Raw genomic sequence first — 24,237 nt, forward strand, 5'->3', positions numbered from 1 at the left:
GAACACTTTTTTTTTTTTTTCTTAGGCGCTTTTGTCTTCATTCACGAGGTGGCTGGTCTGACATGCGACAGGCCAGCCGCGAAAAGCCTTTTGCGATGGACGCTAGCAATTCCCTTAGTTTTTATATGGTGTAAGCCAGTATAGTCCAGTATTTTTCAAAAAGTACTGTACAAGCCACACGATGGGATGTTCCAAACTGTCCATATGATGCATGGGCCACAACATAAACAAGTTGTGCCCCAAAAATCATGTTCTTAGGATGATCCCAACCCTCCGATCAGAGGCCTCCATAATATAAAAGCTAGAGAAATTATACGAAGAAGTGGACATGCTCGTATTCTTCATACGACAGAAAAACCACGCTGGATCAGACGGTAGCATCTTAAAAATTGTGATGTTGCATGTGGGGTCAAATATCAAGGGCGGTATGATGAATACGAGCATATCAGGTCATTCGTCATGTAAATTCTCATAAAAACTAATTGGCTTCTCAAGAGATTTTTGGGAATTGTAATAACATTTGACGGCTGTTTGAATAACAAAAGACAAGATGAGTTACTGCAATTATCATGTAAGTGCCAATATCAGTAGAGCCTTTCTCAATGACTCGTGAACTATTTCTTGGTTGAACCTATGGAAACAAGCAAAGCTTCTTTTCTTTTCTGCCTAAGAAAATGCATAGGTACAAAACCAAGGGCAACACGTATCCAGGCATCTCGACAGGTCTCTCACACTGCATGTTGTGCACACACACGTAGCTTAGATCTCATAACGTATATACAATCGATCTCTCATGGCAAGTGGATAACACCATTGTCCAAGTGGTGTTTCTTAATTAATTAAAGGCCAGCCCCAAGATCAAAGTGACACAAAAAATGGCTACCTGGGCTCTGTGTTTGTGTCTAATCCTATCTATGGTTGCACCCAAAAAGGCTTCCTCTGAAGAAGAGATGATCAGATGGGCTTGTGGGCACACCCCTCACGTAGAAGCTTGCCTCTCTCATTTGCTCTCCACTAATGTCGAGGCAATTCAACTGAATTCCCTGGCCCAAGTGAGAAAAGAGATGGTTCGTATGGCTCGTGAAGGTGTCTCTCGTGCTATGAGTTGGGCTTCTTCTATGGGTATTGTCAAGCAACGAATTACTCCAAAAGCTTAATCCGTTAGAGTTGGTGTTATTTAATCATTTTATACTTTAACACTCCCTCTCATGTGTGACCCCTCTTTTTTGGGTTGGCCGTGAATTGTTAATATCAAGAAGTTGTTGGGTTTTGAACCAAGGACCTGCCCTGAGGTAATAGGTATGATACCAAGTGAAAAACCAAAAAATTACTCCAAAAGCTTAAGCCTTGGAGATGGCGTTATTTAATCTTTTATACTTAACGTGTTGTATATTTTTAAAATATTTTATTTTACAAAAATGAGTTTTTCAAGGTGAGACTTCTTTTTTGTAAAATGACATTTCTATTCAAAAGACACTTATTGTGAAAATGTGTTATTTTAAATGAAAAGGTATTCTCATATGAAAGGGTGCAAGGTGCTTTGAACTTGGGCTGCACCCTTGTTCTTAGTGTAGGCATTGCATCCCAGGACTTATTTCCATGATGGCCACCTGTATAAGTGGGGGAAATTGAAGCCTTTAAGAGAAAGCTTCGGCTTGCCTTGCCTACTTCTCTCTCTCTCTATTCTTTTTCTCTCTATTCTTTTTCTTTGTTTTAAACATTTTTTGTCCACCCAACATAACACTCCCCTCACATGTGGTCCCTCCTTTTTAGGGTTGGCCAAAATGTGGCACATGTGGCCCCTCTTCTGGGTTGGTCAATAATTACATGTGGATTTTTAATATCAATGAGCTTTGAACCGAGAACCTTTGCTCTTATCGAACAACCAATACTCCAAAAGCTTAAGCCCTTAGAGTTGGTTTTATTTAATCATTTATACTTCAACAGATATAGATGACTCGGGTGGCCAATTATGCGATCGAATTGCTTTGAGGGATTGTGTCGAGCTTTACGAAGATAGCGAGCACCGACTCAGGCATTTGCTTGGGCGGGGGAAGGACCCGGATGATGCACGGGCGTGGCTGAGCGCAGCTCTCACTAGCCATAGGACATGTTTGGATGGTTTGAGAGGCGCAAATTCATCATTATTGGTACGGAGAGGTGGGGAGAACATAACTGTGTCGCTTAGCAACGCTTTGGCTTTGTATGCTTTGTCCACCAACGAGAGTGGTGAGTGGTAATTGTTTCTTTCGTTTGAGCAATAATGGCTGCTCTATGCTCTTACTATGGTTCTCACTCATCCGAGTCAACTCGACAGTAAAACAAGTTGACTCGCCAATAACTGGGTATGCATGAAAAGTGGAAAAAACATGCAAGAATAATCGTAAGTGCATTTATTAAATAGTGACCTTGTGGCATGACTCAACCGTTCTTCCTTCTTCATCTACAATCTAATATGCAAGAGATTTTTATCTTCAAAACGATAAGTGAAATATGACTTCTTCAATTTTATTCTTATTTTGGTTTTACAATTGTATCAAACTTTGGGTTCAAATAGCACCAACGTTTGGTTTGAGTCATCAAATTTGGGTTCGAATTAGCACCAAAATTTGGTTCGAGTTAGCCAAAGATCACTTCATTCATCCCTATATTATATTTTCTAACAAGAATCCAATGGCCAAAAGTTAATGAACCCTACATTCTATTAGTGACTAATCTACTAGTAGGGCTATCATATAGCCCTCAATGGCCCCCAAAAAGACCCAATAGGGCCATTTATACTAATGAGTTAATATACTTTTAGGGCATACATATAGAAGGCACATATAATGACAAAAAAACAATGGTCCTCACATGTATATTAATGATATTTCCACCCCTTTACTAAAATGAAGAAAAATAAAAATAAAAGGAGAAAAAATACAGTTATTTTTAGGAAAATACAAGATCTGAAAATGATGCAAAAGGGAGTGGAGATATTATTCCCCACCTACAAATATTTATTTATAGCACTTCACAGAACATCCTATTTAGTACATAGTGACCCGGACCATTGCTACAAGTTTTTATATGGTGCCCGTGCGTTGCTACACGTAATCAAGGGCACATAATCAAGGGCGTCGCCCTTGATATTTGATCCAACGGAATACAACTTTTTTAAGAAGCTGAAGTTGGATCAAATATCAAGCGCGGCACCTCTACTGTACCCCCATTACCTCATTGAAATGTAGAAACATAGGTATAAGTGTAGAAAAACTGAGAAATACCTTCTCTAATATGGACCGAGCATGATGTGCAGTAAAAAAAAGGTCAAGAAAAAATGCAAGAACAGAATCACACAAGAAAACACGGGATTTCCTTGGTTCAGCAATGCCTATGTCCACGGGGAAGATTTTCACTATTTCGGTCTTGGGTTACAAACTCTCTTCTTCTTGGCTAAGAAAAACTCAATCCCGTATCCCTAACATGTGCTTATATATCAATATCAGTACATGAAGAAATTTACCAAAATACCCTTTAGTGAAAATCCGAAAATTAAGTTTACCTTACGTGGCACTGCCCTGGAAACCTTAGCCATGGCGCGCTACACCTAGCACTCCAGCAAGCTAATCACGTAGCTCAACTCGCGTGTGCATCGCGCACATTAGTCCGTCAAGATCCTATATAATGCCAGAATACAAGACATCTGCACAACATCTACGAATCTAAATTAAATTATCCTCCAGTTTTTACTGAGTCAACATTTACTCAGTCGAGTTGACTGGACTTGACCGTCTTTCTAGGTTTTCAAGTTTTTGAACTCTATACCTTTCTTTCATAATAAACTTAATTTAATCTCCTAAATTTCGCTCCCTTGACAAGTATTTTTTTAGGTCCTTGGCTGGTTCAGTGTTCTTCAACTTTTTATTTCATGTACATGAGATCTCTGTGTTCTTTCTAGAAGTATTTTGACCAACTCTTATGTTGTCGGTTTAGATAGATCTACATGGAAGTGGAGACCAGACGAAAACGAGGGACTTTTAGCATCATGGAATGGATCTGTCCAAGCAGCAGATTTTGTGGTGGCTAAAGACGGTTCTGGCAATTACAAGACCATCAATGAAGCGGTTGCTGCACTCGCCCAAAGACGCCATAGAAGGCCACCCAGAGTAGTCGTTTACGTGAAATCAGGAGTGTACGCAGAGAATGTGGGGATCGGTGGAGGCATGAAGAATGTGATGTTTGTTGGTGATGGCATCGATCGGACGGTCATCACGGGTAATCGAAGTGTCCGAGATGGGTTTACCACCTTAAGATCAGCCACCTTTGGTAAGGCCCATAAGCTCCCTTTTACAAATAAATCCTATGGCGCATTTTAGCAAAGCCTTATGAGGAAAATGCTAATGTGAGCAGCATGTGCCTAACTTGTTAACATATGCCATGAGTTTTAACCAAGTTTTGTGCTGAGTGGCAAGTTCCTCAACCATCTGGCTTTCCTTTGAGAGAACAGAGGAGAAACATAAAATGAGAAGTAGATGAGAAAGAGCACCCCTTTTGTAACATAGGGTGTTGCCTGAGTCAAATGGCAATGTTCTAACTCAGTCAATGAGTTTCTATGCAACTGAACACATCCTAATTCAATGAGCTTCTATGCAACTGAACACATCCTTTTATATTTTCTGCTTAGTTTCTGCACAGGTTTTTCATTATGTTATTTTCCTTTCTGTTCCTTTCCTTCCCGTGTAAAACAAATGAACGGACCTCAAATTCCAAAACCACTCTGGGCTGTGTGTTTTGGAACAGGTGTGTCGGGAGATGGCTTCTGGGCAAGAGACATGACGTTCGAGAACACTGCCGGCCCCGCAAAGCACCAGGCCGTGGCTCTGAGGGTCGGGTCCGACCTCTCCGCATTCTACCGATGTAGCTTTAGAGGTTACCAAGACACCCTCCTTGTTCAATCACTTAGGCAATTCTATCGCGATTGCCACATCTATGGCACCATCGACTTCATCTTTGGCAATGCAGCTGCAGTCTTCCAGAACTGTGACATCTACGTGAGGCGGCCGATGGATCACCAGTCCAACATGATAACAGCTCAAGGCCGAGATGGCCCACATGAGAACACTGGGATTTCAATTCATGGGTGTAGAGTCGCACCTTCACCTGAGTTTCAAGCAGTGAAGAACTCGTTCAAAACCTATCTAGGCCGGCCATGGAAGCAATACTCGAGGACAGTATTTATGAGGACGGATCTTGACGGGCTGATTAATCCCGAAGGGTGGACCGAGTGGACGGGTAGTTTCGCACTCTCCACACTATACTATGGGGAGTTCATGAACTCCGGAGCGGGGGCTTTGACGAGTAACCGAGTGAAATGGCCCGGGTTTCATGTGTTTAATAATCCCCGTGATGTCAACCCATTCACAGTGAGTAGGTTTATACAGGGTGAGTCATGGATACCAGTCACTGGTGTACCTTTCTTCCCTGGAGTATGAACAGAAACACCTACTAATATGTTTACACTAGCATGCAATGGTGTGATGCAGACAAAATATTAATAAATCAAATTGATGCAAATATAGTTAAAGACTTCTGTATTGTAATAAATTCCTGTGGTCTGCTGAAAGAACTGATTCTCTAGATAGCTAGTAGCCACAATGGCCTTTCTTTCCTTCAAATTTGAAAAGAAAAAGCTAGAAAAATATGTAGGGTAGATGAAACTTAGTTCTGCTATGTCAAATTTTCAATATGACTGAACAGTGATTGAAATTTACTTGGAGGGAGTCTAACAGAAGGCTTGCCCCAGCACCAAACTCTTAGTACTTCCTTCTCCATGAATACCACTTAACCTTTAACTGAAACCACAAAGGAGAAATACCCAGAACCCCACGCGCCAATCTTGGATCAAATACATTGTACCCTCTCCGCCGCAGTGAGTCTAAAAGAACTTCTGCAGGCACGGCCGGTAAAAGAACTGGGAAAGCCTCGGCGGGTACCTTTCCAGTCAACTCTCGAGCCTTCTGCAGGTGCATACTAGCGATAGATGACATCTCGAAAACAGCATTTGACAACGCCTCACCGGGTTCCACCTGGATTTCGGATCGGCCTCCCTGTTTAACTAACAAACCGTGATTGGCAGCTACCTCGGCAGGTATGTAAGAACTCCCACGACTTGCGTGATATGGTAATGATTTAAGAAGCAAAAGAAGGCCACTTGCCTTTCCAATATGAGAGGCGGCGTGATCAGCTATAGTAGACTGAATTCCTCCAGCTTGGAGCGTCAAATATAGAATGGTAGATGCCGTGTCCTCTGCATATTGCTCCAGCTCTCTAATTGTTTCTGGGGCTTCATTGTCTTCTCGACTGGCATCTTTTATCCGAGCTTCAATGGACTGTTTTAGCCAATGCTTGCTAATTTTATGGGTTGAGATTATAGAAGCGAGGGCTTGGGCCGTTGGGTGCTCAATTATTTTGTTGGAGAAGATTTTGTCTATGGCTTCTTGCCACCAAAGGAGGCGCATGAGACCGGTGTTGGGATTGGAGGCAACATCCATGGCTCTGGCAGTCTCTACGTTGAAAGCACGGAGAGCAAATGCGGCCTTACGGATTGTGGGGGGGAGTTGGAGGAGGCAGAGATAGTGGTGGTAATCATAGCTGCATACTTGTTGTACACAGTAGGAGAACGCCGCTCGAATGCTGCTGCTAGATTTGGAAGCTCCATTCATCGAATCTTTTGTGTTTCTTCTGTGAATCCAACATTAAACAAAATGGGGAGAAAAAAATGAAAAGGACATCTTGAACCCATAGAAACTGCATAAAGGCTCTTCAATGGAACAGAGTCAGAGAAAGACATGGTCAACTCGAAAACCTCTTGATAGAGGGAACTGTGAGAGAATTGCAGGCATAAACGACATAAAAATTTCCAATAGGATTAGGAATTACTTGACAAAAGGGTTCTCTCTCTCTCTCTCTCTCTCTCTCTCCATGTAGATCTAGATGTTGTTTTGGAGGTGTATGAAAACAATGTTACACTGTGAACTGGGCCTAATATTTGTGACCGCACCTTTGAACTGGGTATCATATTCATAAGCATGTCCAATTTGAAGGGTGAGAAACATATCTATGTAGCGTAAAATTGGTGGAACACTGAACGGTTATGTATTTTGGTATGATGAAAACTGGTAAAAAAGACATGCAAGAACACACTAGGTGCAATGAATGCAGATTGCATTAGTCAGTCAGTAGAAATGTGAACAAAATGCATCAATTTTACAATCTTTAAATGAAGTGCGGACAAACAAACCCATGACCCGGATTCTTTAAATTTTTATTTCATGATAACAATTGACAAATCCATGGCATAAATCAGTTTTTCGTAATTTTCATCTTTTCAATGAATGACTTCTTCTTTTTCATTCATTTGAAGTTTATGCCATACCTTTCACTATCTATAGGCACTTTACAATTTTTTTGAATGGTAGAGCTTTACACAATTTGTTGAGATCTTTCTTTACACTCTCTACGATACTTTCTTGGTATGCCTCTCAAAACCTGCTTTCAGAAAAAAGTAAAAAGAGCAAAACTTAGTAGCAACTAGAAAGAGAATAAAAGGACAGAAGCAATATGTAGGTCTGTGTTTATTTAAAAGTACAGCAATAATTCATGCAAACATATAAACAAATATAATAGATCACAAATTACACAACCTGTGAACTAAATCCGCACCAATAATTCATGCAATGTGTTAGCAAAACAATTCCACAAAAACCCAACCAAATAACCAAACACAGCAGATTTTAACTAAAATTGCATATAGGATAGCAAATAATTTTAAAACTGCAATTTGGTCACTGTTACGACAGCAAAGATATGAATTGAATTTCTTACACATTGTGAGCATCTCTAATGATGAATACATTTAATAACAAAAGATATACTTAAGAATTTAGATCAGATAAGGGTGCTTCAGTCAGATTAGTGTATCTGGATGGAAATAATCTAAACTATGCGGAGTTGATATCTAATGTTGAAAAAACGCCCCACAAGGGAAACCATCGGTCACCAATGGTGAGTTTGTCCATTAGCAACACCGATGGTGAGTTTGTCCCGTAGCAACCTGAAACGAGTTGGATGAAGGCCCTTTGTCATTATATCAGCAATTTGGTCCGATGTGGATACATACCCCATCTCTCTCTCTCTCTCTCTCTCTCTCTCTCTCTCTCTCTCTCTCTCTCTCTCTCACACACACACACACACACACACACACACAAAGTGGAAGTCTATTTTGACGTGCTTTGTGCAGGGATAAAGCACTGGATTTGCAGCTAGGTAGGTGGCGCCAATGTTTGGTGGTTGATAGATATTGAAGTCTAGTCTCGAAGCAAGTATTAGATCCACGTAATTTCAGCAGCAGCAATGACGATGCCTTTGCATTCAGATTCAGTAGACGAATGTGAAACAGTATGTTGATTCTTGGAACTCCATGAAATGAGATTCGATCCTAGATAAACATAGAAGCCAGTAGCAGATCTCTTGTCACAAGTGGGCAGGCAGCCCAATTGGCATCTGTGAATACTTGTATACATGTCGAGTGTTGACGAAGAGAATAAAAAAAATATGTTTTACTGCTGTCCAATGTTCATCGGTAAGAGTGTGCATGAATTAAAACACATTGTTGAGAGCAAAGGCAACATCCGACCTTGTCATCGTCAGATATTGAAGGGCACCTACAATACTTTTGGAAGCGGATGGGTGAGATAGAGGTGTGCTCCAATTTGGAAAGAGTAGAATTGGCCGACATTGGTGATAATAAAACTTGGCACCGTCCTTTATGGTTCTTCGCAAAAGATTGAGAATGTATTTGCTTTCACGTGAAAAGAAACCAGCAAGAGACTGATAAGCCTCCATCCCAATAAAGAAGTGGACAGCCCTGAGACCTTTGATAGCAAATTTAGCTCCAAGTTGTGATATACGATGTTCAATAGATGGCCAATGATTCCCGGATACAATGGCATCATCAACGTAAATTAAACTGATAAGAATGAATGATGAACAACGCTTAATGAATATAGAAGTATCAATTCAACAAGAATTGATATGTGCTGATATGGGCCCGGCCGGGGTTGGCGGATTGTGTCGGGATGCTCGTAGCGAAGTTGTATGGGCTTATTCCACCCTCTTGGAGTATGTGACACCTCGGAGGCCGAGGTGAAAGCGGTATATCACGGCATAAAAAAGCTCGATAGAGATAGCATGGACAGCACTATTGTGGAGGGTGGTTCACTGAATGTGATTCGATGGTTGAGGGGGCTGGTGTTGCCTCCTTGGAGATTTTATTCTATTTTTGATGAAATAGATGATCTAATCGCGGGCTCTTCTATTGTTTTCAATCATGTGCGGAGATCTGCAAATGGGGAGGCAGATTCTTTGGTTAGAGGGAGTGGTTCGACTTCCTTCCTCCTTGAGAGTTGTCTTGTATTTGTTATTGTTGTATTGTTTCTTGTACTTTTGGGGGTGGTCCATCTCGGCCCTCTTCCTTTTTTATTGAAATCATTCTGCCATTTCAAAAAAAAAAAAAACGGAAGTATCAATTCAAGAAGCCACAAAACCAAGAGTAACAAGAAAGAGCCCTGGTGATGATACCAAGCGTGTGGAGCCTGTTTGAGCTCATATAATGCTTTCTTGAGATGGCTGGCATGGTGAGGATAACGAGAATCAGTGAAGCCTCGCGGTTGAAGCATGAAGATTTCTCATCCAATACCCCATGGAAGTAGGCTTTTCATTGATCTAGTTGATGAATTGCCTAATTGTAAGAGAAAGCAAGAAATAAAACAGTCCTTATACTGGTAGGCTTTAACACCGGACTGAAGATCCCGGCATAATCCAAAACCCCAAGTAGATTAAAGAATTTCACGACTAGGCGGGCTTGAAAACATTCAACAGACCCATTAACTTTTCGATTAATATAGTTGACCCAATTTCATCGAATGAAATTCATATGTGGGTGATGTGGAACTAATACCCAAGTGCCATTCCGAAGTAAAGCAGCTAAAACTAGTTCATAAAATCGCTTAGGCCCATGTTTATGTAACTTGAAAAAGATAATTAAAAACTCAAATAGACGTAGAGAAATCACATCCCATTTGAAACTGCTTCCAAAAGGCTGTCCTTTTGAATTCTCAAAACAACAAAATAAAGACAGCAAACATTTAAATTAAGAAAAGGTTACATATGACAGTCACATGGCGGTATAACCCCTTAAATTAGCCCGTTTCTTCATTAAATTCTACCAACCACAGTTGTGAATTTTGTTTCGTTTCGTCCAAAATGGACGAAACGTTTCGGTTTCGGCCAAAAACCGGAACGAAATGACCAAAATTTCGTTTCGTTCCGGATTTCGGCCGAAATTGACCGGAATTGACCGGAATTTACTGAAATTTACAGAAATTTGACGAAATTTACCGAAAAGTTCCGAACGAAATTGTCCGAAATTTTCCGAAATTTCGTTTCAGCGGCCAAAACGAAATGGCCACCGAAACGAAATTTACAACTATGCTACCAACCAAGCCTCCCACATAACGACTAATAGTGTTAAACAATAACTCATGAAATAGTAGTTCCATTGTTTAAAAATTCTTGCCAAATTTTTTTTTTTTTTTTTAATGGTAGCAAGACCTTTTATAGAGAATAAAGAAGAAGAAAAAGAAGAAAGGGCGACTAAGACAGTCAACCCAAAAGGATATAGAGGAAGAGAAACAGAAAAGAAGACAAAAACAAAAGGAGGCCCAAACCACAGGGGCAGAAAATCAAATCGCTCTAAAACTAGCCTATCTACTCCATTTCTAGCCAAACCATCTGCCACACTATTAGCCGATCTCTTGGCGTGTTTGAAGATGATTGAAAAACCTTCAATTTTGTCAAAGATTTCATCAAAAAAGCTAGCAAACCTCCATGGGGGAATAGTAGAACCTCTAAGCCACTTGATGGTATTTAAGGAATCGCCCTCCACAACCACACGATCAAGAATATCCTTATCCAGCCGAACGATCCCTTGGTGACCAGCTCCGACTTCAGCTTCACTAGCGTCAACCAAGCCTATCGGCCCTGAAAACGCCCATAAAACATTTCCCCTTTGGTCCCTTAGGACTCCTCCTATACCACCAGGACCTGGACTCCCCATGCTCAAGCCGTCAAAATTTAATTTCCACCAACCGTATGAGGGAGCTTGCCACATTTGCGAACCTGCAGTCCTATGTTCCTCATCTAAGCAAATAACCTTCCAACCTTGACATAGATCATACGCATAGACGAAACGAAATAATGGAAGACTTCATGCCCAAGCTATAGACAACGCTATAACTCGAATGAAAAGAAAGTGGGACAATTTAGCTACACCCTCGAAGACTCTAGCATTCCTTTCCTTCCATAAAACCCATAAGGTATCTAGGCAAATAGACCAGAGAGATTTTCCTTTCTTCTTCCAAGGGACCAACGACTAGCTCTCAAGTAAATCTGGGAGCTTGGAAGGAAAGACCCAAGAAATCCCAAACCTTGCAAGAATACCATTTCACACTTCCCTTGCTACTCTACAATGAATGAAAATGTGATCAACATACTCACCTACCTCTAAGCACAAAGAGCAATGATCCACGATAATCATATTTCGCTTTCTGAGGAAGTCCACCATTTGAATCTTATCCTGAATAGCAGCCCAGCTGAACAGGCCAACCCTTGGGGGGACTTGGATTCTCCACACCTTTGCTTAAATAGGAGAAGCAGAAGAAGGCACCCGTTTATTGTAGAAAGATTTGACAGTAAATACCCCAGTAGAATCCCAAATCCACACTCGTTTATCCTGACCAGTTCGACGAATGAAGCATCTTTCTAGAGTCTCAAGAAATCTACCACCTCAGGAAGTTCCCTGGCAAAGAAATTTTTTCTAAAACCCGGTTTCCAAATTACCCTGTCTCCCCTTCTTTCAAAGCAATCTTTCACCAAGGCATCCTTTTCTGATGCTACTACAAAAAGAGAAAGAAAAAGATCTTTTAAAGGACAGACCAAATTGAGTGCCAGAAGCCAATCATATCCCCCGAGTATACTCTGTATCGAATTCCCCGGTTAAAGCTGTGATACAACCCAAATTCGGATGAAATCTTGTAAAATCAGAGAAACGAATGAAATCATATGCAAATGATGAAATTTTAAGATGAATAAGCACAAATACACACATATGAACCATCATTTAAGCATGAAAGCCATTTATGGTAGTTCAACAATGTCAAAATTTAGAAACATGCGCTATCGCTTATGTTGGAAACAATGAAGTGTATTCTAAAGTCAAAGTAAAGAAGTACAATGAAATAAAGTATGATGTAAAGAGAGTACAATCACCAATTATCCCAGGGTGGGTTCAAGAATGTTCTGTGTAAGTTAAAAAACTGGGAAATGATATATCCACCCCCTTTTCTCCCTGATACAACCCATTGTAGTATAAAAGCGGAGTCATTTATACACTATATGGGCCTGTCCCAGAGAAAAAAGGGGACAAATATATTTATATCACTTCCCAAAACAAAATTAACACAATGCAAGGTAACCATCTGAGGTTTTATATGATGAATATGAAACATTATTTTTCTAAAAGTATTGTAAGGCCTACTTCATAAGATGATCCAAACCGTTCATTTGTAGGCACACAATGTAAATAGGTTGTGCCCTAAAAATCATCTTCATAGGATGATCCTGACCTTCTGATCTATTTAGGGACCAAGAAAATATGAAAACATGTAAATATTGGAGGGTCAGGATCATCCTATGGAGATGATTTTTGCAGCACAACCTATTTATGTTGTGTCCCTACAAATGAACGGTTTGGATCATCTTATGAAGTGGGTCGTTCAGTACTTTTAGAAAAATAATGGGGCACAACCTATTTACATTGTGTCCCTACAAATGAACGGTTTGGATCATCAGATGAAGTGGGCCGTATAGTACTTTTTAAAAAATAATGGGAGTTGATATATTGGCACACACTATAGGATAATTCACACCCCTTGCGTGATTCACACCCCTTGAGCGTGAATTGACGTCAAAAAGCGTTAAAGCCTGCCAAATGCCCTCCTTTTTTTTACGTCAATTCATGGTAAAAGGATGTGAATTATACCACAGGGGGTTTTACTTTTATTATCTCCCAAAGTAATGGTTATAATGATAAAATCTCTTAATATGAGTCTTTAAGGGTTTTTGCTAACCCAAAAGGCAGAACCCTAGAAATATAACACATTTAGCTTCTTACCTCTGCGAATGAAACTCCTGAAGTGCGGCTGAAGCTCCGTGGCTACGGCTGAAGCTGAACCAAAAATTAAAGCTGCGGGAGCTTGAGGTTGAAGCTTGCTTTGGGTTTGTTGGGAAGATGAAGAAGCTATACTTTGGGTTTGTTGGGAAGATGATGAAAGGCAGATGTTGATGATGTAATTTTATAGGCAAGAAATCACATTCAAGGTCAGGTTAGATTCCCTCAGTCTTCCCCTTTTTCCACTTTCTTTTTGCCCTCTTTGCTTTTTGTCAGAATTTCTGCTGAAATGTCGACATTTCTTCAAAAATTCTGAAATTTTATAGGGCCTTTTTTGTTTGGCTCATGATCTCGAGATTCCTCACGAAATTTCGTTGAAATTTTAAATTAATAAGGGGTTTTTTATTGTTTCTCTGTGGAAACGAAATTCCAAAATTTTGTACTTTTCCGACTCTGTGCATTTCGTTTCGTTTTCTACCGAAACCGAAATATTTCGGCCGAAATGAAACGTTTATGCCAAAATTTAAAACCATGCAAATAGTAAGAGGATTTTTACCATAAGCCCCATATTTGCTAACAATAACCTTGGCCCATAATTGAGATTGTTTCTCCCCAAACCTCCATAACCACTTTCCCAGACGAGAGTGGTTAACTTCCTTAATTTTCCTAATACCCAAACCACCATTTTTTACGAATTTGCACACATCCTCCCAAGCTACAAGCAAAATTCCTTTCTTACCATAAGATCCTCCCCACAAGAATCTCCTCTGAATAGCTTCAATACGACTAACAACACTTATGGGACATTTGAAACGGGATAAATGGTAAATTGGTATGTTGGCCAAAACCGCCTTGATAAGAGTGAGTCCGCCACTCCGCCACCCCTATATACCAAATTCCGCTTCCAAGTGTCCAATCTCTTCTCAATTCTCTCAACTATGGGGTCCCAAAAGGGTTTTTTCGGCCTCCCTATCCCCAAAGGAAGGCCTGGATATGAGGTAGGAAAACTATCCATAGGGCACCCCATAATGCTAGATAACTCATTAGCCAGGGAATCATTGACATTAACCGCAAACATTCTTGATTAATGAAAATTCGATCTTTGACCTGTAGTCAATTCATAGAATCATAGCATCTAAGAATAGCTTTAAGATTCATAATCTTACTGCTATGGGGCGAACAAAACAACAACGCATCATCAGCAAACTGGAGATGAGATACCTATACCCCATTTTGACCAATCTTGAAACCATCAATCAAACCTTGTGCTCTTCCTCTAACGATCAATAGGCTCAAAGACTCTGCAACTATCACAAACAGGAAAGGGGAGAGAGGATCACTCTGACAAAGCCCCCTTGAGGATTTAAAGAACCATTTGAGAGAGCCATTAATGAGGATAGAAAACCAGGCAGATGACACAACATCTAATCCACTCCCTCCATTTGCCGCCAAAACCCATCTTCTCTAGAAGATAATCTAGGCATTGCCATTCAACTCTATCGTATGCTTTTTCCATATCTAGTTTGCATACCACGCCCCCTACGCCAGATTTAGATATAAAGTCCACCGTTTCATTAGCAATCAGAGAGCAGTCCAGAATCCGTTGTTGGCTAACAAATGCACACTGAGAATCAGATATTACTTTTGGAAGAACAACCTTTATACGTTCCGCCAATACCTTTGTTAATAATTTGTACAAATAGCCCACCAAACTGATCGGACGATAGTCAAAAGCCTTTAGAGCTCCATGCACTTTGGGAACAAGGGCAATGAAAGTAGCTCTTGTACCCTTGTTTAAAGTCAACCCCTCATAGAACTCCGCGAAGAATCTCATGATGCATCCTTCACATATCCCCAACAAGATTGGAAGAAAGCTAAGCAAAAACCATCCGGGCCTAGGGCTCTATCTCTGCTAAGAGCAAAAACACTCTTCTCCACCTCCTCTTCAGAAAAAGGTTTTTCCAAAATAACCCTATCTACCTCCTCTAGACAATCAAACTCAACAAGCTCTAAGGTAGGGCGAACAACCCGCTCAGAGGAATAAAGCTTCCTGAAGAAGTCTACAATTTCAGTCATGATCTCTTCTTTGTTATGGGTGATCATTTCCTCATGTTCAATGGCCTCAATCCTATTACCCCTCCTCCTTGCACTCACCATACCATGAAAGTACGTCGTATTCTTATCCCCCTCTTTTAACCACTTTACCCTAGATTTCTTACGCCAAGAAATTTCTTCCTGAAGTAGGATCTGTTTATGCTCTTCTTTAACTTTTCCTAGCTCCTCCCTCTCCTCATTAGAGGCTGCCCCTCCCTCATCTGCTAAAGAAAGATCTCCTATTCTTTGATGAAGCCAAGTTTTCCTTTCCCGTTCTGCTTTAAGTCTATCACAATTCCACTCCTTAATCTTCTTTTTTTTACAAAATGCAATTTCTCCCCAATTATTACATCAGCCTGACCATAAGCTTGATGAGAAACCTCTCTTAGAAAACTTATCTCTTCTGGCACCTATATGCTCCGAAGAATGATTAAACACAATGGAATTCGGGCCAGAATAGTTTTTCTTCTCCATAGTGAGGAGAATGTGGTTAGGTGTGCATATTTTGGGCCCATTGGAGTGTCAGACTCTTACGCGGCTGAAGTGCAGGCGCTTTTGACAGGGATTCAGCTTGTTGACCAGTACCTTCTTTTTTCTTTGAAGTAGGTTACTTTTATTGATGAAGAGAACCCAAAAACAAATATGGGGACAAGATGTCCCACCATTTACAAAAGCATCACACCATATACATAGTTGGGGCTCGGAAAACTACAATGCTTGCATAAATAAATGCGCTGAAGCATCCAGCCATTTCCCTGCATCTGATCTCCCAAAAATTAGACGAAATGGTGTTCTTCTTACAACCCAAAATAAATCTCCAACAGAGGCCCTTACTCGAAGGTTGAAGCATCGGAGACAATTGTCATTCCTTCCCTGTTTGTGCCTTCTTTCGCAAGCTTATCCACATCCTCGTTAGTTGAGTGCCGCAAAATTCGGTTTAACCGACACCACTAGATCTCAGATTTCTGTGATAATATCCACTAGAGCCCAAGGTCCCACCGTTTTGGAAGTGGCCCACAATAGGACATTTGATGAATCACCTTAAACAATTAAAGGATCGGTAGCATTGGATGAAAATCATTTCGAGTTTTCAACCCCCATAGGAGTGCTCTTAGACGAAATGGTGTTCTTCTTACAACCCAAAACAAATCTCCAACAGAGGCCCTTACTCGAAGGTTGAAGCATCGGTGACAGCTGTCATTCCTTCCCTGTTTGCGCCTTCTCTCGCAAGCTTATCCACATCCTCGTTAGCTGAGCGCCGCAAACTTCGGTTCAACCGACACCACTAGATCTCAGATTTCTGTGACAATATCCGCTAGAGCCCAAGGTCCCACCATTTTGGAAGTAGCCCACGATAGGACATTTGATGAATCACCTTCGACAATTAAAGGATCGGTAGCATTGGATGAAAATCATTTCGAGTTTTCAACCCCCATAGGAGTGCTCGAGCTTCCACTTCATTTGAATCACAAACACCAACTAACCCATAGTAGGATAGCAAAACTCGTCCTCCTGAATCATGGAATAGTCCTCCAATGCCCGCCCGCCCCGGATTTCCTTTTGAGCTTTCATCAAAGTTTAGTTTTGTCCATCCAATAGGCGGAGTGATTCACCCAGGCTTCAATTTCGCTTTCTTCTTCTTCTCATACACTATCTCCTTCCAATTTCTTAAAATCTCGCCAACACTATAACAAGATGCTTACCTTCTTGATTGCTGATCATGGAGGTTGACTCAACATTATTCATTGCGTAAGAGATTGAGCTAGCTACCCTTGGACAATGACAATCGCTATGAAGGAGCTTTTGGACACTACCAAGGCATATGCCACATCTTTTCAGCATGTCTTGTGCTAAGCAAATTGCAAGGAGTATCTTCTGGCCCACTCAGGGGTCGATAGATTGGTGTGTGAGATGTTTGACCATTGCCCCTCCTTGAAGGTCATTTGCTATACTTTCATTTTTGTTTGGGTATTATCCTTGTCCAGTTTGGTCGAGGCGCTTTTGCTTTCTCTTTTAATAAATTGTCACAATTCAAAACAAAACAAAAAATAAACCAATGGAATTAACCAGAAACAGGGGTCCCACCAGCGCATGAATAGGGGAAATACGAATGAGTAAACCGGCAGAAATTAAGACTAAAAGGAAGGATCGTTATTAGTTAGCTTAGAGGCTCTATTGTCGCTCCTTGGCGGTTCGCTCAGTACTTCGACGAGATTCTAAATCGTGTGGAAGGATCGTCGATATCGTTTACCCATGACAGAAGATCCGCCAATAGTGTTGCAGATAAATTGGCTTGGGGTGGTGCCAATAGGCCGGGGTTGGAGATGTTTGATTTCCTTCCCCTTGATAGTCCTTTGTTAGCTTAGAGGCTCTATTGTCGCTCCTTGGAGGTTCGCTCAGTACTTCGACAAGGTTCTAAATCGTGTGGAAAGATCGTCGATATCGTTTATCCATGTCAGAAGATCTGCCAACAGTGTTGCAGATTAATTGACTCGGGATAGTGCCAATAGCCCGGGGTTGGAGATGTTTGATTTCCTTCCCCTTGGTAGTCCTCTGCCTACACTTCTTTATTTTTATTTTATTTTTATTTTTTGGTTGGGTTTCATTGTTGATTGGTCTTCTTCTGTTGTATCTTTTGGGTTGATCTCCTCTGTCTCCCTTTGCTCTTTTAATAATATTCTCCAGCCATTCAAAAAAAAAAGACTAGGAGGAACTACACAGCTGAAGATTGTATTAATCAGCTCAAAGAATTTCAAAAGCAGGAAAAAAAAATAAACACTCTGAAAAGTCATCCAAATGTGGGTGTTCAGTCATCCTCAAGTAGTGGTTCTTCAAAACCCATCTAAATGATCGCCAGAAAGTATGGAGAGAAACCATACGAGCCTGAAAATTTTAAGGTTTGGCTTAAAAAATTCAACCCCTTACTGACCTGGGTGAACTTCTAAAATAGAAAAAGCAATGGTAGCCTTAAGAGTGTGTGTGGTGTGCGTGGCTTCTGTACCAAGATGAAGAATTTTTAAACAGGTAGGAGAATATGCAGATGGGCTTCCTATGATAACAAAAGCACATGATGCAACCAGCAGAAAATCCAAATACACATCGACAAAATTTGACATACACAAATCCAATCAAAGCTAGGGAAAAAAATAACTGAAAAAACGCATTCTTAGTCGAAGAGAGAATCCAGGACAGAGCATAGCATGAAATTGGTAGCAAAACTCAAAACAAGAACCCTAACAAATACAAGATGGAAACGAGAGCAAGCGAGAGTGAAAGAGAAGAAGAAGAGCTGCCCGACTCTTGACCTTGAAATTGCTTCATCGGTTTCTTACTTTGATACTGCATAGTAGATTAATAGTAACAACTCCCGTCATTTTTCAGATCTTCGATCAAAGCTCGCTCCGATTCTTATTTTGCATATTTGTACGAGAGAACCGTTAAAAATAGGAAAATGTTATCAGCACTACTGTATTTTGATGATCGCTCTCCTCGAGGCGGCAAACGGGCCGTGCGGCACGACCAAATGCAGCCCGGATAGGCCGGGCACGGCACGGAAGGCTTCATGGGCCGTGCTGGAATCCTCGAGGCACGGCCCGCGGCACGCTGTGCTGTGCCGTGCCGGCTCGTGTTTTTTAATTTTTTTGAATTAAAACATGTCTCAAATTTTGTTTTGAAACAGAACATTTCTCGGAACTCCGTGGGACAAAAAACTTTTGTTTTCAAATTTTGTTTACAATTTTCTTGGTTCCATTTTGTCAATTTTTGTTTACAATTTTTTTGGTCCCCCTTTTGTCAATTTCATTTACAATAGTAATTTAGAAACAAAAATCGATTGTGCCCGGAATATTTATCCAGGAATCTGGCGGTACCTTTAAATTTTATTAATATCAAATATTATAACAAGAAAAGATGAGCTGAGGAGGACATAGAACCTTGCCTCTAACCCTTTAAAGGAAAGAAAAGCGAAAAAATAAATACAACTTTGAAATTACAATAACTTCTAAATTAAAAGTCTTCAGCAATCTTCAGATGATGAGCTTGAGCCTTCAAGTCCTTGTATCCTAGCATCTGCATCAAGCCAGTCCTTCAAGCACACACATACATCCAATGTTTTTTATGACATTTTGGTTCTTTTGTCTTCTAAAACCCTGTTACCTGCACTAAAAGCGGACTCTGATGCTACTGTAGATACCGAGGGGTTAGTAGATCACGTGCCATGACGGATAACACTGGATATGTTTTCTCATTTGCTTTCCACCAAAGCAAAATTTCAAAAGTTTTTCATTCTTCGGGATTGATGTAATGTTCATTTTCCAAATACAATAATAACTCATTGCAAGATGCTTCACCAACACTACTAGGTTTTGCTCTTTTTAGGCTTATTAAAGTAAAAATTGGATTATTTTTAGGCCCCGAGCTCGTAGAAAAACTGGGTCTTCTTTGTCCATGTTCCACCTCATATATATGATACATAGACCTTAATAATGATTTAATTTCATTTATACTTTTCCCTTAATCTTCAGGATCATTACCGAGGCTGTTATTACACTCTTCTAACAAGACTTCTAAACCTTGTAACTTAAACCTATGGTCCATTACTGTAGTGAAGGAATATAAAAGTGGAATTTCATTAAAATATGTTTTAAACTTTACCTCCATGACTTCAATTATTTGTTCATGTCTTTCAGTTCTATTTTTTTTAAAGTAAGCGTGATGTTATATAAGTTACCCATAATTATGTTTGAGGTTGGTTTGTAAACAGCAGAAAAAAACATTAGTTGCAGTATAAAAAAGTTCAAAAAAACTCATAAAACCCTTACAAGAGATCCAATTTGGGAAACCTATAGTGTAACGGAGAGGTTAAGGTATATTTTCATTACCAGATGATTGAATTAAATTTTTATATGGGAGGCAATGTTTCAACATTAAATAAATTGATTTCCACTTATGTCTAACATCTAATTTGAATTTAAAAAATTCTTTTCCATAGGTATTGCATAATTTTGTAAATTCTTATCTTCTGGACATTGAAAAATTGATAAATGTAATATAAGTTTTAATATTTTCTATTTGTGGGTCAATAAGAGCTAAATTATCTTGCACAACCAAATTTAAAATTTGGCATGCACATCTAATGTGAAAAAGTTTTCCACTTAAAATAGGTTTCAATTCAGTTTTTAATAACTCTACTGCGGAATTATTATTACTAGCATTATCTAGAGTTATAGAAAAAAAAATTGTAATATTATATTCACGAGCAGTATTTAAAATATGTGTTGATATAACATTTTCAGTATGTGGGTAATCAATAAGACTAAAGCTAATATTTTTTTTTTCTAAAAACCTATTAGAGTTGATATAGTGTGCGGTTACATAAATATATGAATAACCCTTTTTAGTACTCAAAATTGTAATTTTCCCATTAAATCCTTCAAAATATGAAATCAATTGTTGTTTATGTTCATTAAAAAATTTACAACTGTCTGATTTTAGAGTGTTTATATATACCCTTTTAAAAGCAGGATTTAAAGCTTGTTTAGCATATTTTTCAAAACGTTTATCTTCTCCAAAAATAAATGGTTGTTCGGAGTGTATAACGTATGCGGCTAGTTATCTTCTATTATTATGATGAGAGTAGGAAAATGTTCCTATTGAACTAGACGTGCGACTTAGTTGAGTTTACTTAGGGTCTAACGGGCCATGCTTTTTACCACAAGCGTCGGCATGCCTTTTTAAGTGGCCCGTTCCACTCGAAACATTACAACTAAGATCCCTTTTACAATGTTTACAAATTGCCCTAACTTCTACTTTCCCATCGGAACGTCTTATCTCTTCACGAGTGAAGGTAGACCAAACAGTTGAAGTTCTACCCCTTTTAACTTTAGAGCGAGAAGGAGCTTGGCTCCCACTAGCACTAAGGTTGGGTTCATTTTGGACTTCAAATTCAACCCCGTCTTCACTCCACTGACCTCCAAAACAAGCTTCCATTAACTCATCATTGGACATGACTTGGTTGCTATCATGGCCAATGTTGGGGGTAGAAAACTTCTTCCGAATCGGCCATTAAGAGAGGTTTAAAAAAATTAATGAAAGGAGAATTATAATTAAATATTTAAATGGGTATCAACCTCAACCTATTTGAGCAAAATCTTGCCCTCTTGTTAATCGTCAATGGCCGCCCTCGTGTTAATCGCCAATCGCCGCCCTCTAGATGAGTAGTTAGTGCTACTAAGTAGAGAGAGAAGTAGATTGGAGAGAGAGAGAGAGAGGGAGAAGTTGATTAGGAGAGAGAGAGAGGGTGAACTTGATTAGGGAGAGAGAGAAGTTAATTGGAGAGTTTAGATAATAGAGAGAGACTGAGCTTTGGTGAGAAATGAAGGGGGTGGAAAGTTGTATTTATAAGATTGCGTGGGTTATTTTTTTACTTCCCAAAATACCCCAAAAAAATAGTTGTTGGGGGGGGGTTTAATTTGGTAAAAGAAATGAAATGAATTAAATATCCACAAAAAAGAGTTGTTGGGAGGGTATTTAGGGAATGTAAAATATTTAAACAATGAAAATCCCAAAATACCCCTCAAAAAAGAGTTTTTTTTATTTTGGGGGGGGGGGGGGGTATTTTCAAGATTTTATGAAAATATATGTTTTGAAAGAAAATACCCCAAAAACTAGCCGTTTGAAACAACTTTTGGGGGGTATTTTCGGGTTTTCCTAAAAAAAATGCATTTTCTAAAGGGGAATCGGGCTCGCGGGGCGTGCCGGCCCGCCGGGCCACCCAACCAGGCCCGGCACGCTCATTGTAGCTATTCGTGTCGTGCCGGCACTGCCCGTGGCGTGCCGTGCCTTGTTGGGCGGGCTGGCATGGTCTGTTTGCCACCTTGACTCCTCACTTTATTAAAAGTTAGGGAAAAATACATTTACACCCCCTCTAGTTGCTCACACATTCAACTCTAACCTTGACTTTCAAAATGTGACAAGTACACCACATGATGTTTATATTTGTATGAGTTAGACCCCCTTCGTCAACCGTTCGTCAATTTAACCTAACGGAAAGACTGAAACTAACTTGGGTTAAAAATTTGAGGACATAAATACTCTCAGTCACTGCTTTTAAGCCATTTGCAAAGGGATTAAGGTTACGTCATTTCCCACCGCCCTTGTGGCCGGCCGCCATCACCTCCACCACAGACAATGGAACCTCACCCCATGGCTACATCAAACCCACATTTCAAGAAAAAAACATTGATAAAAAACAAAAAAGCAGGGAAATGATTTATGCGCTCAAGTGTTTTGATCCACCACAGACAATGGAACCTCACCCCATGGCTACATCAAACCCACATTTCAAGAAAAAAACACTGATAAAAATAAAAAAAGCCGGGGAGTGATTTATGCGCTCAAGTGTTTTGATAAACATGCACTCCACTTGTTTGATATGTAGTATTTAAAGGGCTTTAAGAGCTTTTTGAGAACTGTAATATCCTCTGACATCCCTTTAAATACTACACGACAAACAAGTGGAGGGCATGTTTATCAAAACACTTGAGCGCATATATCATTTCCCAAAAAGCCCTAAAATATTAGGGTTTTTGTGCAAATCATGATAATGATGTGAATGAAGATAAATAAAACTCCTAAATCGAGGGTTTATGTTGATAAATAAACAATGGTTTGAATCAAACCCTAATTTTCAGTTTTCATGTATGGAAACCCTAATTTTCAGTTGGGGATGACGAGGGCATTTTGGTCATTTCTACCTCACCGTCTACTTTGTCACATTAAAAAACCCTCAGGGGGTGTACTTGTCATGTTTTGAAAGTCAGGGTTAGAGTTGAATGTGTCAGAAACTAAAGGGGATGTAAATATATTTTTCCCTAAAAGTTAATAAAGTACGGTATGGCCCGCACCATACCATACTTTTAATAAATTGAGGAGTGCCATCATCAAAATACAGTAGTGTTGATAACATTTCCCAAAAAATATTAAATTTAGGGAAATAATATCAGCACAACCATGTTTTGACATCTGAACTAACTCATCTTGTCTTTTATTATTTAAAGTGCTGTTGAGTTATTACAGTTCCCAAAAGTCTATGAAAAGTCCATTAAAAAAGAAAAAGATGATTTGGGCTTGTGAAATTATTAAAAAGAGATTTTATATGATGGACAGTTGTGCATACACTTGCAACCCAAAATACAATGTGGCCAACATTTGTTTGGGTGATCCAAATCATTCATTTGTTGGGACCTGACATAGGAGGTGGTCAGAAAATCTTCTCTATAGGATGACCTTACTCCTTCAATCTGTGGCCATTTCTATACTGTGCTGTCCATTTTTAACCTCAACAAATTAGAGGGTTAGGGTCATTCTACGGAGAGGATTTTCTACACACACCCTATCTATGTCAGGGCCCAACAGATGAATGGTTTGAATCACCTAAATGATGTGGGCCTCATTGTATTTTTTGGTGTGAAAGTGATAAATCGACTCCCATATATCTTAAGTCGATTTAAGATACATGGGAGTCGATTTATCACTTGCCCCATATAAATGATCTAAATTTAATTCAAAATATTATAGTAGAAATTTCATTCCGACGAGGGATGAATCAGAATACCACCTCCTGACGTGGGAAACAGATTCTAGCCCTTTAATTTTCATCTCTCACGTCACGCTTTCTTTAATAAAATACATTTTTCTAAACAATATTTGCTAGGGACCATGGCACAAGCAATTTCGCGACCGGGCTGCTGAAAAGTGAGCCGCTCTCACATGCAACAGCCCTGCCGCAAAATGCCTTGTGAGATGGTCTCTAGCAAATCTCATTTAGAAAAATGTATATTTCTTGGAACCTTCGCGCAAGATCTCTCTGTAAA

At 39.8% G+C, this 24,237-nt stretch overlaps 1 protein-coding gene and 1 pseudogene across 5 annotated transcripts; one reads left to right on the forward strand and one right to left on the reverse strand.

Moving 5' to 3' along the window:
- The first annotated feature begins 819 nt into the window (after positions 1 to 819).
- On the forward strand, positions 820 to 5,566 carry LOC143885037 (Plant invertase/pectin methylesterase inhibitor superfamily). The gene is made up of 4 exons (XM_077388987.1): positions 820 to 1,122; positions 1,948 to 2,229; positions 3,976 to 4,308; positions 4,783 to 5,566. Exons 1-4 carry the CDS (start codon positions 876 to 878, stop codon positions 5,472 to 5,474), a joined length of 1,554 nt encoding a protein of 517 aa, XP_077245102.1. The 5' UTR covers positions 820 to 875; the 3' UTR covers positions 5,475 to 5,566.
- LOC143885038 (uncharacterized) lies at positions 5,516 to 18,990 on the reverse strand (annotated as a pseudogene). 4 transcript variants are annotated; one of them, XR_013253122.1, is made up of 3 exons: positions 18,697 to 18,990; positions 7,418 to 7,530; positions 5,516 to 6,723 (listed from the first exon to the last, which is right to left on the reverse strand). The product of XR_013253122.1 is annotated as an uncharacterized LOC143885038, transcript variant X3 (transcript). The 4 variants fall into 4 exon arrangements; XR_013253121.1 differs by having other exon boundaries at positions 18,670 to 18,990; XR_013253120.1 differs by having other exon boundaries at positions 18,658 to 18,990.
- Between the last annotated feature and the right edge of the window lie 5,247 nt (positions 18,991 to 24,237).

The sequence above is a fragment of the Tasmannia lanceolata genome, unplaced genomic scaffold (genome assembly GCF_043159265.1).
Source record: "Tasmannia lanceolata isolate RefF3 unplaced genomic scaffold, GAP_Taslan_0.1 ptg000008l, whole genome shotgun sequence".
Taxonomy (NCBI): domain Eukaryota; kingdom Viridiplantae; phylum Streptophyta; class Magnoliopsida; order Canellales; family Winteraceae; genus Tasmannia; species Tasmannia lanceolata.